The sequence below is a fragment of the Megalobrama amblycephala genome, linkage group LG1 (genome assembly GCF_018812025.1).
Source record: "Megalobrama amblycephala isolate DHTTF-2021 linkage group LG1, ASM1881202v1, whole genome shotgun sequence".
NCBI lineage: Eukaryota > Metazoa > Chordata > Actinopteri > Cypriniformes > Xenocyprididae > Megalobrama > Megalobrama amblycephala.
The window spans coordinates 66,203,727-66,220,471 of NC_063044.1; the positions used below are offsets into that span (position 1 = coordinate 66,203,727).

The following is a 16,745-nucleotide window of genomic DNA, read 5'->3' on the forward strand; positions in this document are numbered from 1 at the left end:
CAGACACAAGGCAATGAGTATGACACGACAATTTCCAGGACATGGTCTCCTCGGCCCAGTTAATCTGAGGGTTATGCTGGACGAGTCAAGGATGACCCAAAACAATAGGAGAAATAGAGGAATGAAAAATCAAAAAAGAAATAGTCTCTTGATGATTGCCTGAGATGGTGAGACTCACCGGAATGGTGGCGAGACGAATACAAGGCAGTTTACTCCCATCCAGAGCGAACAGAGGGGTAGGCTTGTCTAGTTCACATAACGGGACCTTATGTTCCAAAGCCCATGCTTCATCCATGAAGTTTCCTTCACAATCTGAATCGATGAAGGCTTGGCAAAAAGCTATGGAACCAGGCCAGTGCAGAGTGACCAGGAAAATAGTACGGGTTCTCTCAGAAGGGGATTGTGCAGCTGCGCCCGTCAGTACTCCCCGATCTACTGACGAGCGCTTCCTTTTAATGGGCAGACAGCAATCAGATGGCCAGATCACCCACAGTACATACATAGACGATGTAGAACACGGCACTGACGCTCAGCGGGAGAAATCTGTATTCCAGTCACCTGCATCTCAGAGCACAGACCCTCCAGAAAACGTGCTGTCAGAGCGGGTTCGTTCCACTCTCTTGTCGCAGAGAGATTACGAAACTCGATGGAGTAATCCGAGACAGAATGCCTCCCCTGGCGCAGCACGGCCAGCTGATGAGATGCCTCACGCCCGCTCACAGATCAATCAAAAACCTTTGTCATCTCTTCCTTGAAGAGGGAGAAAGACTGACAGCATTCAGCCTCCGCCTCCCAGACCGCAGTCTTCCCATCAACAGCGAAATCACAAAAGCAATTCTGGTGCAGTTAGCCGCATATGTGGAGGGCTGGAGAGAGAAGATGACTTCACACTGGGTCAAAAGGGCTTTACATTCAGTTGGCTCACCCGAATATCGTGGTGGATTGTTGACTCTTGGTTCGATGACTGGGCTGGGAGATAGAGGATCAGACAGCTCGGCGCGGAGGAATTGAAAACGGTAATCTAAATCCGTCACCTGGCCCGCGAGGAGACTGCGGCAGACACAATAACAATGGTCAAGAATCTTCAAGCTGATAGTTTAGCGAGAACGCCAGCAACAGGGAAACAATAATCCGACACTGAAGCGCGGCAAACACCAGAGAGAAGTAGGCAAGACAATCAGGAGAGAAACGCGACAGGTGTGCAAGCAATCAGTGCGAACGCGGAGGAAAACGAGATACAGCTGAAACCAACTAAAGGAAAGAAAAGGAAGAAAGGAGAAAATTAGGAGCAAATTAAACCTGGCTCATGACAAATCCTACATATTGTGCCTTTAACTGGTTTCATATGTCAGATTTATTGCATGAATCGGGCAGAGAAAAGCTGTTGCTATCAAACATCCTTTACTTAATCAACTGAGTCGGTATAATGGTGAAGGGATCGATCAAATAGGCCAATTGATGGAAGGTTTGTGAAGAAATTTCATTGTCTCAAGTAAAAGTATTTTTTAGTATTTTTAAAATACAAAAATACAGTAGTTTATTTTGATACATTGTGTGGCTGCTGTATTTTGTAGTTTATTTTTATACGCTTAAAATTAAGGTATTTGGTATTTTATTTTAAAATACATTTTCATGAATTTTTGCCCAACCCTGTGTGCTAGCCTATGCAGATAGCCATTGCATGACCTGCGTTTGTGCTGAATTGTTGCTTCGTTGAAGATTTTCTTCAATGACATAGTTGTATTTGTTCACTAAGACCTATAGCTTGTGGGTTGATTGGACATTGTCATGTCAAACAGTGTCATGATATTTTAATGAGTTAATAAGCAACCCAGTTCCATTTGTCTTTAAAAGTAACGTGTGTAATTTTATTGTAAAATATTTTCTCCTAGCGTTAAATCAATTGCTAATACCTGTTTCACTAAATATGGGCTACACCACTTTGCAATGTATCATTGTAACAGCTGTAACAGTCAATATTTTTGCAGTTTTGTTTGGTGATGCGTCTTATTTTATTTTATTTTCTTTGGTTTGTTTGTTTTAGTTTGTTTGCAATGAGATTTTAGAAGTTTTAAATTTGAAGCCTTTTATCTAATGGCCAAAAGTGTAAAATAGTTATGCCTATGGGTTTATAGCTGTCTGAGAGCAGAGCTGGCAGTACTCCCAGACCTCAGTCCTTTCAAGCAGTTATCATGCAGTAAACATCAGGAGTCGTCGAACGACAAGCGGACAGAACTTGAATTTTATTCACCAGTGCAGTGAATCTGTTGTATGAAACCAATTGAATCTCTCACAATGTCAGACCAAACACCTTTTGTGTTGTTGTTTACTTCCTGCACCGCCTTACTTGTAAGATAAAAAGAAATATATAAATGAGTTATCACATAATGAACCCTGATAAGATATGCTAGCAAATATTTTGTTCTCCCTGGTTTATCAGATTAGTGTCACACTGATTTTCATTAAGCTCAACACAAAATGACACAAATGTTGCCATGGTATTTGAAATATCAGCTTCCCCAGCACATGGAAATGTGCTCTTTCAATGGTGCTGGCGGAGGAGGAGCACTCTAAACCTCTGTATGCAATATCGTTCACAGCCAAAACAGATAAATGAGAGTGTGTAAAATAACTGACAAGTGTCGCAGAGTGGCCTGCCCACATTAGTCCTCTACCCTGACATTAATATCATGTTGATGCAATTCATGAAATTTACACAAATCTGGCATTCTAGCATTACTGGGTAAATGAGGGATTTGGAAATGCTGTCTAATTGCTGTAGAGAGCAAGTGTTACATGATAATGTTGCCATCTAGTGAGAGAGTGTTAAAAAGCAAAGTGGTGCATGTTGAACATGGTTTCATAAAAAGGGTTAATGCTCATAATCAAGAATGCTTTTTGACTTTTAATATCTGCTTTTTGCAGGAAAACTTTCAAATCAATAACTTTACTTTTTTTGTCTTTTACCTACTAAAAAGTTAATATTTCTGTGTGCCCTTGAGTCCTACTTCAGTGGCAATCCTTTTATGATTAAATAAATCTCTGCACTTTAGCAAAGTTCTGCACCTGTGGCTATCAAGGACAAATGGCATGTTTCTACTCTAAACCAGACAGTAGTACCTTTGGAACAGCAAAACAAAATCTCAATATATATCTCAGGCTTTTGACAGCATTTATGTTTTTGCTCTGAAATGGCTTATATATATATTTTCAGAATTATTTGATTAATAGAAACTTCAAAAGAACATCATTCACTTGAATTAGAAATCTGAACAAATTTCTTTAAAAAAAAATTGACTGACCCCAAACTTTTGAACATTAGTTTGTGGTTCACTTAAAGGAATAGTTCACCCAAAAATGAAAATTCTTTCATCATTTACTCACCCTCAAGTACACTGTAAGCCCAAATAAGTTGGCAAAACTCAAAAAATTTGAGGCAATCAGTTGCTTCAAAATTTTTAAGTTAAGAAATTCAAAGTTTATGCAGAACTGGCAGATTTTTATTTTGTACTCATAAATAATTTAATTGTTCTTAATTTTAAATGTTTGAGTACACTAATTCATACAATTAACTTAAAATTTTCATGTAACCTCAATGTGAACATTTTTATTAGGGTAAACTTATAACAAGCTAATTCAGAAAAAGCTAATTTGCTAACATGTTAACAGCAGCATGGTATAGCACTTGCTGAATGAGTGCAGAAACACATTTTAAATATTTAACATGTTTGCTCAAACTAAGCCGCTTGTCACCATGATGGTAACTCTCCAAAAAAACAAATTAACAGAAACTCTTCTGAATTAGCATAACAAAACATTAATCACTACTAAATCTCCCACTTAACATTAATCTTGCACAAAAAAAAAAAAAAAAAAAAAAAAACATTATATAACACCTAATTTTAGCATTTACTCTCCCTTTTGAGTGTCATGGACAAAGCATGCTGGGAAACAGTAATCCCAACCCAGTTTCAGTTAAACTTAAGTTCATCTAAATTAAAAGAAATAAGTTCATAAAACTGAAAACAATGAAATGTTCACTTTACTTAAAATATATCAGTTTTGTGAACTTGAAAGAAAAAGAAAATGATAAATACTCATAAAAGTTAATTTGACTGAACTAATTTGTTTAATTTAAGTTTGTCCTACTCAAACCAATTAATTATTTTGAGCGTTAGGGTTTACAGTGAAACCTGTATGAATGTCTTTGTTCTGCTGAACACAAAGAAAGATATTTGGAAGAATGTCAGTAACCAAACAGATGGTGGTCTGACTTGAGCTGTAATTTATTGTGAATTTTAGTGGACTGATTTAAACATTTCAGTTTAACAATTAAACATGTTTAGCTCAAATAATAAAGGCAAAATGTGTTATTTCTTTTCCAAACAGTACTGTTATCAGACAGTTTCCCACTAACATCCTGTCACAATTTCACTGTCTTTTGAATAAAAATGGTCTAAAATGAAATAAGAACTGATCATCCAATGACTGAACCCACTTTATTCATTAAAAATGAGTGAGTCAGAAAACTCTGATGTATGATGTATGCCTGCTTTAGGGCTTAAATCACATAACTTCAGAAACAATTTTCACCTTATCAAAAAATTTGACAGTTTTAGCCTTATTAGATTTGTCATTAATAATACATACAGACAGCCGAAGTTGGAGGCAATTATAGCAGATGTCATTTGAAGACAGACTTGGCTTATCTTCCAATGGACAAAATTGCCTAGAAACTTTTTTTTATTCATTCACTAAATTCATCTTCTATATTCAAAAACCAATGTTATGGGCCTTTAGCAATGTGATTCACAATGTGAAAGATTTTGTATTTAATTTTTTAGTATGATTTGCTCTTTGGTGTGAACTGAATAGCAGCACTTGACATGATATGCAAGTCAGCGGAAAAGTGCAATGATGAAGCCTTTTTCTCCCAGAAAAATTTCACTAAAAGAACAGACACTGATGTGAAACCCCTGAGGCCTGAGTAAATTCCAAAAATCCTCCAGTGGAATCTAATCCAAAATGATACCCTTCTGAACTTCTTAGACACAAAGCTCTTGTGCTGGTGGGGTGACCAAATGTAATCTTCAAATGCAGGAGGGGTGGTCTGATTAGATTTAGTACCTACATGGTTCTGAGGCTCTGCAGAAGCCCAGAAACGATTTACAGATGGCCACATCTTGAGGATGGACAATGAATATAAACCCAACCCTGTCCAGAGGAGAGACTGAACAAAATGAACATAAATCTGAGAGCCGGCTAAAACCGCAGACTGAGGTTGTAAGATAAGACGCCATCAACCTACTGAGATGAGAATATTGACCTGGAATCTTAATACCGCTTTGACCTTAGAAAGACCTAAACAGCCTATTTTTCTTGGATATCAGCTAAAAATATTTTGAGTCATTGGTCTCATTTGTGTACCTTATTTCTCTTTCCAATGTCAGATGTCTGCTTAAAGGGGAACTATGCAAAATTCACATTTATATTGTTTTTGAACATAATACTGTGTCAGTAGTTGTGTACACAACCACCCTATTGTGGTAAAAATCCATACACTCTGTTTGTTATTTTCCCCATAAATCTGAAATAGTGTCTCAAAATGAGCCGTTCAGGAATGTACTCTAATGTGACGTCACATTTGGAACAGGCCACGCCCACAACAGGTGACAGATTCTCTGAGTGAGCTGTACACAGTCCGCCATGTTATCTCCTAGCCAGGGGTGCGTTTACCAAAACGAACTATGGTCGCAAGTTCGGTCATTATCAATAGAGTTCAATGGGACTTACGACCTTAGTTGACTAACAATGCTTTCGGAAAACGCACCCCAGAGCATTTAACAGCACGAATCAAATAAGAAATATATTCTTATTAAAGCTACTAAATTTCAAAATCAATCAAGAGCAGTGAGTGATTTTCTATTTTTCTTTTGGTTTTTTTAACCATATTGACAGCAAATATAGCAGTACACTGTAAAAAATAAAATATTTTCATGATTTGTTATCACAACATTTTTTCTTTTGTCAAATCAACTTAGATAATTAATGTGGTTCAGATAACACGATATTTTGAGTTTCTGCTGATTAAACCAATCACCTTCATTGTATTAACTCTAATTTTACATTGTATCAAATAATTTTTAATTTCAATGAACTCAAAATTTTAAGGCAACCAGGTACAGTAACTTACCTTTTTATGTTAAACCAATAATTCTTTTTTATAGTGTAGGTACTAGTGATGTGTGGATTGTGGTTATATCCCCAGACACTGTGGGTAATCAATGGGTCGGGCAGGCCAAGTAATAAAAAATAAGATTCCAATGAATTGTGTGTGGGTCATGGGTGGATGAGAAATAAATCATTAATGTGTTGATTTTAATAAAGACACGGAACTCTCACTTCACGGTAAAAACACACCAAACGTGCGCTGCTCTTTTACTTTAGTTTTAAACAACAACGTCAGGAAAAACCAATCAAGGAAAACATGCCTAGAACACCTCCTAATGGTCATTATATTAAACACAAAGGAAAAAACCTACATGTGATATAGCTAAATAACTTTACAGTTTTAACTAAAAATATACCATACTGTGCAAAAGACTTAGACCACAATTAGATGTTGTTTTAGCAATGATATTATGATTATATATAATTATTTCTCAGTCTCTTTATTAGAATATAACCAGAAAATATAGTAAATTTGTATGCAGTATTAAAAACAGAAAAAAAAAAAAAAAGCTTTTATAGGCAAAAGTAGCAAGTATTTAGTGACCTCCCTTTACACTTGAGCAATAGCAGGAAACTGGCTCTCTTAAAACTAAATGGAATGGAAAAGGACTGGAAGGCCAAGAAAACTTTCAAAATCTGATGAGAAGTTTCTCAGAGTTTCATTTTTGAGAAACATATTGTGTACATATTGCATAGTAATAAAGAGACTGGAAAATAAATATGGTTTGGCATTGCTAAAACAAAGCTGGTGATGGCCTAAGACTGTACATAAGTTTAACAGAAATTATTTTGATAAGAGTGTTTTCCAACATAATGATGGCAATATTTAAAGCTTATTTTTTCATCAGGCACTAATTTGCAGACTCTCATTAAGCTACACAGTTGCGAAGTCTACTTGTTTAAGCAGAAATGGAGGCAAAACAGATCCAAGCAGTTTACTGAAGTAGTTAACCAGGACAAAACAAGTGATGGGTATGTGATGTAATGGCTATGAAGTGCTGTATGTAAAATTAGCCAAAAGTTTCACATTTCTGGACCCTTTACAGTTGGGTCAACCATTCTATTATTCTAACCTACTTGTAAAGCACAAAGACAAAGGACATCATCCTTGCTCTAGAAGTTTTTGCTTTCATCTCATTCCCACAGAATCTTAAATAATGGCTATAAATATAAACAATGTGATTTTGTAATGTCAGTATTAACAATTATGGCTGCATGATGAATTGAAATAAATCTAAAATCGCGATATGGCTTAGTGCGATTTTCAAATTCGGCACTGTAAACCCAAACAGTATAACTAACTAAAAATGGAAAGTACCTTTTACTCAAAATGTGCCAAAAAGTTTAACTAACTATTATTTTTGAGTTCATTCAACAAATATCAGATATTTAAGTTAACACTAAATATTTTTTTTGAGTTTTTACAACTCTGCTATAGTTTAGAGTTCAGGGAACTTGAAAAAAACAAATTCAACCATAATTAAATATTTTAATGTCAAACATACGCCCTAAGTGCAGAGGACAGACTCTATGACTGCAGATTAGAACTGTGTCAGCAGCTCCTGTGGCAAGCTGAACTTCCTCAGCTGTCGAAGTCAACCTCTGCTGGGCCTTTTTCACAATGGAGCCTATGTGAGTGTCCCATTTCAGGTCCTGAGATATTGTTGTGCCCAGGAACCTAAGTGACTCCACCGTTGCCACAGTGCTGTTCATTATGGTGTGTGGGGGGAGAGCTGGGGGGTTTCTCCTAAAGTCCACAATCATCTCCACTGCTTTGAGTGCGTTCAGCTTCAGGTTGTTGTGACTGCACTGCATATTAGTTCATGATACATTGATTTCCACACATTTCAAACACTTGCATTATACAGACTAAACATTTTCATCTCTTTTTCACAAAGGAAGTCTATGCGAAATGATCCGGTTGCTCCCTCTCTCCATACATTGAGTCCTCCAAGTGTCCTTCTGTCAAACGCCTCGTTATATACACAAGGGTTAGCTGTTTTCTCCTAAAAAGGTAACCTTATATTTCCTAATTATGTTTCACTCATATCAACCTTATCCTGATCCTACATTCATATTGTGACCTCTATAGAATGTCAAAGGAGCTCAGCTTCAAACTGTGCAGCCATTGTTGTGGTCGCCCATGTTATCACAAGAGTTTTTGTTTCCACTCTTTCTTCTCAGTCACTTTGAGAGAACTTGCCACTGAAAGTGGTGAGCAGGTATGGACCTAACCCTTCGAATAGCACTCTCATACTTTAATTGTGTGATTTGAAATTGAGGTTTGTTTGCATTTGGATTTGTCCAGCTCAGAACAAAAGCACAAAAGTCTGCTTTGCCGCATTCTTTACTGTCTCTTTACAATATGCTTTGGCTTCTCTGATTTTTATGGCCTACAAAGATCTAATAGCCTTCGTCTTAACACTTGCTGGGTAGGTACTTAGTAAAATGTTGGATATTTGACATGTCTTAATCCCTTTCAGTCATGACTACCTCAGAGGAATACATGAGAGCCTTTTCGATAAAGGGACTGAATCAAGTCAGACCCTCAAGCTTAGCCCCTCTGGCAGTTGAAACCCCAGAGCGAGGACTGCTGGTTTTTGATAAGAAAATCCAATCGGTGCTGGAAAGGAAAAATTTAGAATATGGAGAGAGTCTGAAAGTAGTTTCTGGTTCTTCACTTAGCACCTGAGGAAATTGCAAGCCTTTTCTATAACAGTGTTCAGGAAAGATCAGGCCAGTGGACAAAAGAAGGCGGGGTGAATGCTGAGGGATCCAACTGAACACGTCACAAGGTCCCATATTGAATGCCAAATATAAGAACGACGTGGCTGTGAATTTGAGCAATTTAAATATAATTTTCATCATGTTGATGTCTCTTCAAGGTCTGACTTAGAATCAGAACTGCAAATTCAAAATTCTTTGCTATTGGAGATCTAGGTTACGAGGTGCAATACAAACTGACCAAAAGACGAGAAGAAGAAGAAGCACCATGAAACCCTTGTCCACATTCAGTTTGATTCTGAGGGATGTGTGGTCTGACTTGTTTTTACGTGACATGTTCTGTGAGTTTTTGGGAACCCTTTTTTTCCTCTTCATCAGCCTCTCTTCTGTCGTGCTGTGGCCGCATGCAGGGCGTCTGTCCTGGGACTCCATTACAGACGAACCCCTTCCGACGCTGGACTTTTCTCCGGCATGCTCAACTGACCCACTGCATGTTTCTTTGGCCTTTGGAGTTTCACTAGCCCTGTCCTGTGTCTGCCTCGGTGAGGTTCACCTCAACCCAGTGGTTACTCTGGCATTGGTCGCAGGCTTAAGGGTGAGTCCCTGGCGAGCTGTCCTGATGGTGGGAGCCCAGCTGCTTGGTGCCCTCAGCGCCTGTGCTCTGCTATTAGGCATTACACCAACTGCCCTAAGGAGCAATCTGGGGATTAATGAGGTGAGATGTTTCCATTCCTACAGGTTATAGGTCTATATGGTTCTCTAATATTATTCTGATATCTGTGTTCTGGATTATGTGATTTCTGTGTCTTCTGACACCTTTGTTCTGGATCGTCTGATGTCTTTGTTCTGGATCATCTGAATTCTGTATTTTCTGATATCTGCACTCTGTATCTTCTGATATCTGTATCTTCTGATGTCTTTGTTCTGGATCGTCTGATTTCCGTTTCTTCTGATATCTTTTCTGGATTGTCTGATTCTGATGTCTTTGTTATGTATATCTTATCTCTGTGTTTTGGATCCTCTGATTTCTGTGATCTGGATCTTTTCATCTCTGTGTTCAACTTTGTCAGAATCAGAATTACATGTAGTTTAATGAATTGCCATTTGATTTCTTTGGAGACTTGTGTCTATAATTAATGTGCTTGCACAATAAAATTAGGGCTTTTATTCACCATTATTATGTTAACTCTGGGTAATTGCCAAGCCGTTAAGCCATTCTCATTTATTCTACAATCTAATTTAATGATTTCCTGCAAATTATTCTCAATTTCATTGTGACATGCAAAGTGTTATACTTTTAATTCTCTAATTAGCTAATTCTGCTTTTAATTTTGATTAACTCTTGATTGTTGTTAATTAACAATACTGTAGAAATTGGATAGTATGGGTAGAAATGTAGGAAACCACATTATATTCTATGTTATTCCTGTTCAGCTTGAAATGACATCTCAGTGCACCTATCAAAGTGGATCACTACATTTTCTTCTGTATTCTCTTTTGTGTGTGTGTGTGTGTGTGTGTGTGTGTGTGTGTGTTTGGTAAAATACAGACCTGTCAAAAAGTTTGTAATAGTACACAGAAATACAGAGGCATCATAATAGAATTACAGCTCTGTAAATCACTGAAGAGAAGGAAATGGAAAGTATCAAAATAAGAACGAGCAAGAAAAATTAAAGTTTGAAGGGAAATGTGGGATGTGTGTGTGTCAGAGTAAGTGAGGAAAAAGCAAGATGGGGATAGATGGATGGAGGGACAGAGAGAGAATTTATACTTTGCCAGGTAATTGGAGTGAATGAGGAAAGGAAATAGAGTCAGTCTGAAAAGACAGATAGTGTCCAACAATAACAGCTAAAACTCCACTTACCCTTCTTCAGGTGGCCCCGGGGGTATATCTGTATCAGGCTCTGTTAGTGGAGATGGCTGTTACGTTCCAGCTAGTGCTATGTGTCCAGGCTGCCACTCATCCCAAATCAGCGTTTTCCTCTGTGGCCCCTGCAGTCATTGGCCTGTCGGTCACCCTTGGTCATCTCATGGCGGTAAGGATGGCAGATGAGAATTCTTTAGAGTTTATTTAAAGTTTTGAATAAAACTGAAATTCACGTTCAAGATACAAACTTTCAAGTGAATTGAATGCTCACTGGTGCACAAGAGTTAAACGGTGGTAATTTTTGTTTTAGTCATAAAATTTTTGTCTTTTGATGAAAATATCCTTTAAATTTAGTGTATATTCAGTTTGTACAGTGTTTGTTCAGTTTCATTTTCACTGTGTTCTGTCTCTGTTTTGCCTGCCTGTGTACCCTATAGTTTCCTGGGTTGTTAATTAGTTCCAGTTCCACGCACTTGTTTCTGTTCAGTTGATTACCCTCCCTGTGTATTTAAGCCCTGAGTTCTTTCAGTTTGGCGCTCTGTCTCATTTATGTGGTTGGTTCCTGAGCTTTATTTCCTGTGTTTCTTGTTGAATTTATTGAAGGACTCTTTGTGTGATCTCCTTTGTGATTGTGCACTTACTACAGCCACCATACTGTGACACAGTTGTCATATTTTAACCCTTAAATGCATGACTGTTTCGCCAATCATTCTTACATATTGGGGTCTTTATCGACCTGGATCTATATCTAACACTATATCTATTCTCAAAACTATATAATTTTCAACATGTTCAAAATCAATATTTCGATCGCTAACAGCTTCACCAGATCCATCCAGTAAGAGTTACAGTCATATTTGATTGCGTTCAGTACTTGCTGAGTAAATCGCTGAGCCATTTCATGTTTCTCTTATTATTTAGTTTTCTGTCTAAATGAGTCGTCACTTCAGCATTGTGTATCAGACATTGCCACCTTGTGGAATAACGGTGAATTGCACTTATTCTGTCATCTAAGATTCAATTATTGTTGTGCAGAAAAAATACACGTACACTCATACATACCTCGGGTTGTTTGCGACCCTATACAATTTTTACAAAAAATGAATACAAAAATAGGCATTCTTTTATAATTTTATGATTTTTTTCTTGTTATATTCTTTATAATGAATTGATTGAGGAATACCAAGAAGGTTGATGTCTAACTTTAAAAAATGAACGAGGAGGAGGGTAGTGAATAACGTCCCGGGTCACTAAAGACCCGAGGTATGCATTTAAGGGTTAAAGGGCTAGTTCACCAAAAATGAAAATTATCCCATGATTTACTCACCCTCAAGCCATCCTAGTTGTACTCTTCTTTCAGACAAACACAATCAGTGATATATTTAAAAATATCCTTATTCCTCCAAGGTTTATAATGAATGTGAATGGGGAGCATTATTTAATTTTATTTGTTCTGAAGCACAAATTGACAGCTTGTTTGCCCCAAATAAATAGGGGGAGATTTGGCAAGAAGTTTGAATTTGGCAGGAGACCCATAGTTGTCCTGTGTATTTTGGTCTGCAGATTGGCTTCACAGGCTGTGGAATGAATCCTGCCAGGTCATTTGGTCCAGCTGTGCTGACTATGAACTTCCACAATCACTGGGTGAGTAAATATCATATGTATATATATATATATATATATATATATATATATATATATATATATATATATGGGGTGTAACGGTGCACAGAAGTCACAGTTTCGTACATACCGCGGGTTTTGGGGTCACGGTTTGGTATGATTTCAGTACAATAGGAAAAAAGACCACACTTTCGGGTCCAATTCTCACTATTAACTAGCTATTAACTATGACTTTTGCCACAATTAACCCCTAATTACTGCTTAAGGTAGATGTTAAGTTTATGTATTGGGTAGGATTATGGGATGTAGAGTATGGTCATGCAGAATAAGGCATTAATATCTGCTTTATAAGTACTAATAAACAGCCAAAATCCTAGTAACATGCATGCTCATAAGCAGCTAGTTAATGGTGAGAACAGGACCCTAAACAAAAGTGTTACCAGACAAAGGAACAAATCCAGAATGCTAGGTGTCATTTATTTTGAACAGATAGTGCAAATCACAGTTTGTTCCACTTTTAGCATTTAGTCCCCTAGCTGGTACAGTACAGCCTCCTATAGTGTATTGGGCACTAAGCAGTAAACAGAATGCACTCATAGGTCATATTTTTTTTGAAGGGCTAATAAAAAACAAAAGGTTTTTGGTCACAATCAGCTACAAAACTGAAAAGCATCTTGTGTTATAAAAGTACAAAATAAATAGAATAATGAAAAATAAAACGTCCATTAGAAGTGTTACAATTTGCCCCACTTAAAATATATTTAAATTATATAAACGTATTCTCCTTTGCCCATGAGCGCAGAAAGACGTATTTGACGCATACGCACAGCTAGTGGACTTTGTTTTCAAGCACTCAAGTCAATCCCATATGCGCTGTTCTTCTTCTGCTCTTTTTCCTGTTGTGGCGGTTATCAAACAGCATTGTATTACCACACGTGCCCCCTTCTGGATTGGAGTGTTAACCGCCTGCGACTGACTGTATTCGTCACCTAACTGAGCCGAATTGCATGAACAAACTGACTCGCGAAATGACAAGTGCTTTGTGCATATATAACTATATAATAACGAAATATGCTCATGCCTCATCTGGCCTTGTGTAGGTGTATTGGGTGGGACCTTGTGCTGGCTCTCTCCTTGCCTGGGTCCTGCATGATCTGGTGATCTATCCTCGTTGGAACTGCCTTGGCGACTGGGTGACAGAATGTAAGGAGGTGCTCCTGAAAGATCTTTCAAAAAAGCAGCCCAGAGGTCCTGAAAACAATATGGAAGCATAGTCATTCAAATAAACCTTGTATCTCCATGCAAAATTGTTTAAGGCATCACTGACTGAATATTTTTTAGAAGTCTTTGCTAAATAAAGCAAATTAGCACATCCTTAGACCATCCATTACTGACAGAGATTGGTGGATTGCAGGTGTGTAATTCTGAGCTCAGATCCCTATGAAACTATTTTAGCTTTCAGCTAAAATAAGCTTAATTTTGTATTAGTTTAGCTTCTACTGTGTGCTTTATGGAAACATAATCCCCTTGCATTTGACTGTTTCCTATCTCAATATGTCTGCCTCTTAGGTTTATTATCTTTGTGTAGTTTTGTCATTTGAATTAATTCAGTGCGGTACAGAATGTAGTCAATGTCAGAAAATGAGATGAAAATCACTCTGGGCTTGTAACTATTTAGTATCTGTCATTTTGTTGTTATTAGGCTGAAGTCAACAGATTATAGTGGGTTTTGGGATTCAACAGAAATACATATGAAATCAAACAAACATTAAGAGAATATTTGGTAATACTTTACAGTAAGGTTCATTAGTTAAACATTAGTTAATGTATTAACTAACATGAACTAACCATGAGCAATACATTTGTTACTGTATTTACTAATCTTCATTAACGTTAGTTAATGAAAATACAGTTGTTCTTTGTTTGTTCATGTTAGTTCTCAGTGCATTAACTAATGTTAACAAGATTTTAATAATGTATTAGTAAATCTTGAAATTAACATTAACAAAGATTAATAAATGCTGTATAAGTGCAGTTCATTATTAGTTTATGTTAACTAATATAGTTAACTAATGTTAAGTAATGACCCTTATTGTAAAGTGTTACCAAATATTTAATGCTTATTCATGCATCCATTTTTTAAACAACATTGTAATGTGGATGATTAATGTTAATCATAATCAAACAATATATACATATTTGTTTGTTGAAATAAAATTGATGTGAATAAAAAAGAACAATGAAACTTCACTAAACAAAAACAGGAAAAAAAAAAAAAATCTCCTTTGACATGCACTGGAAAAAGCACAGAAATAAAGTCACATTTAAACATACCCAAACATACGGTACTTAATCTGACCAAGTATGTCCCCAAGGGGTAGAGAGTGGAAAAGTCTTTCACTCAGCCGCCAGACCTAGACGGATAAACAACAACTAATACATTTATTGGAGGACATTTTGAACAGCAAGTCAATTTTTCATATTTGAAGAGCAGATGAATTGCTTCAGGGTGCACTCAGACCCAAATCTGCAACAGATCTAAAAGAAAATTGAAAAATGTAATAAAGTTTTTATAATTAGATGAGTAGCTATATTTATTGGAAGTGTGTTATCTCTTAGGGTGTGACTTCCTGACCATAGCCTTTGCTTACACAATTCTGTCTCTGCTATCACTTCTGAAAATGCTCCTCCTTTTTTTCTATTTTGAGGTGTTCTCAAATTACTTTTTTTGGTACATTAGCCTTTTTCCTTTCTCTACCATAATGTAGATTCATTGAACGGCATAGCTGGGTGTTGATATGCTGCAATCTCAAAACAGAAAATTTATTTAAAATGACAAATTCTTAATAATACATGCCACAAAAAAACTTACTGAGCATCCAGGAAACCCATGACATGTATCTCAGTTATCTGAAGGAAGCACAGCTAAAACAGACACCCACAAGTGTCATATTAACTCCAATAACCACAGAGTAGTATAATGAGTTGTACTGACCTCTCCCAAAGGGACAGAACAACTTCTTCCTAGTGGCAGAGAGAACTGTGTAGAACGGCTTTGGACGACTCACAGAAGATGGAGAAAAGGCTGGAAGTCAGTCTTCTGTTTTTTACTGGATATTTATCCATATTCATTTATCCAAATCACATCAGTGGCTTTAACCTGGATCTGAACAAATACACCGTCTTCTCTGGCCCTGAGGACAGCTACTTTGGGTTCTCAGTCGACTTTTATCAGTCAAGCAGCGAAAGGTGAGTGGTGCTGACCTCCACAGCAAACTTTCTGCATATGTATTAGCTGGTTGATTCCTTCAGAATCTGTTAAACCCTTCAACCAATCATTACATTAACAGTGCCATTCAAAAGTTTGTAGTCGGAAAGATTTTTGAAACACAATGCTCATTTGATCAACAATGCAGTAAAAACAGTAACAGTCTATCTTAATATTTTACAAAATGTAATTTATTTATGTGATGAAAAGGCTAAATTTTCAGCAGCCATTACATTCTAATATGCTGATGGTGATAAAGAAGCATTGCATATTATTATTGTCAGTTTTGAAGTTGTACTGCATAATATTTTAGTGGAAACTTTTTTTTTTTTTTTTTTGATGAATATAATTTATTTGAAATAGAAATCATGTGTAACATTAACTGAGCAACTGATTGCAATCTTGCTGAATAAAAACCTTTGAAGTGTGTGTGTGTGTGTGTGTGTGTGTGTGTGTGTGTGTGTGTGTGTGTGCGCGCGCGTTTTTCAGATTTATGAGGACACAAATTTGTATAATGACATGGGTATTACACTGGTATACGACGTAAACATGAAATATGAGGACATTTCATGAATCCTCATGTTTAAAATAGCTTTAAAAACATACTAAACAATGTTTTATTAAAAATGTAAAAATGCAGAATGTTTTCTGTGATGGGTATAGGTTTAGGGGATAGAATATAAAGTTTGTGCAATATAAAAACATGTCTATGGAAAGTCCTATTAAAACATGTAAACGTAGTGTGTGTGTGTGTACAATGTATAAATTATGAACATAGATGAATCATGCATTTATCATGCATTTTTGTCACTCTAAACTGGACATTTCTAATTATGTATGTTGTGGTTTCCACCCTGCAGTATAAGTGTGGTGGTTGGAGCACCCAGAGCAAACACTAGCCAGACTGGGATCTCTCATGGCGGCTCTGTCTTCATGTGTCCCTGGACATCAAGTGGAGAATCGTGTCAGACATTAAACTTTGACCAAAAAGGTGAGTATAGCATACTGTAGTATGTAGGCTAAGTATGCATT

At 36.8% G+C, this 16,745-nt stretch overlaps 2 protein-coding genes across 2 annotated transcripts in view; both read left to right on the forward strand.

The window, feature by feature from the left end:
• The first annotated feature begins 320 nt into the window (after positions 1-320).
• On the forward strand, positions 321-14,234 carry LOC125273622. The gene is made up of 7 exons (XM_048199200.1): positions 321-651; positions 758-955; positions 8,715-8,893; positions 9,128-9,670; positions 10,830-10,991; positions 12,386-12,466; positions 13,546-14,234. Exons 1-7 carry the CDS (start codon positions 321-323, stop codon positions 13,717-13,719), a joined length of 1,668 nt encoding a protein of 555 aa, XP_048055157.1. The 3' UTR covers positions 13,720-14,234.
• Positions 14,235-15,206: 972 nt separating this feature from the next.
• itga2b (integrin, alpha 2b) overlaps positions 15,207-16,745 on the forward strand; it is a 29,154-nt gene continuing 27,615 nt past the window's right edge. The window contains exons 1-2 of the mRNA XM_048210500.1: positions 15,207-15,694; positions 16,574-16,704. Of these exons, the coding sequence (XP_048066457.1) occupies positions 15,519-15,694; positions 16,574-16,704 (307 nt within the window). The 5' untranslated portion in view covers positions 15,207-15,518. The remainder of the gene's footprint in view (positions 15,695-16,573; positions 16,705-16,745) is intronic.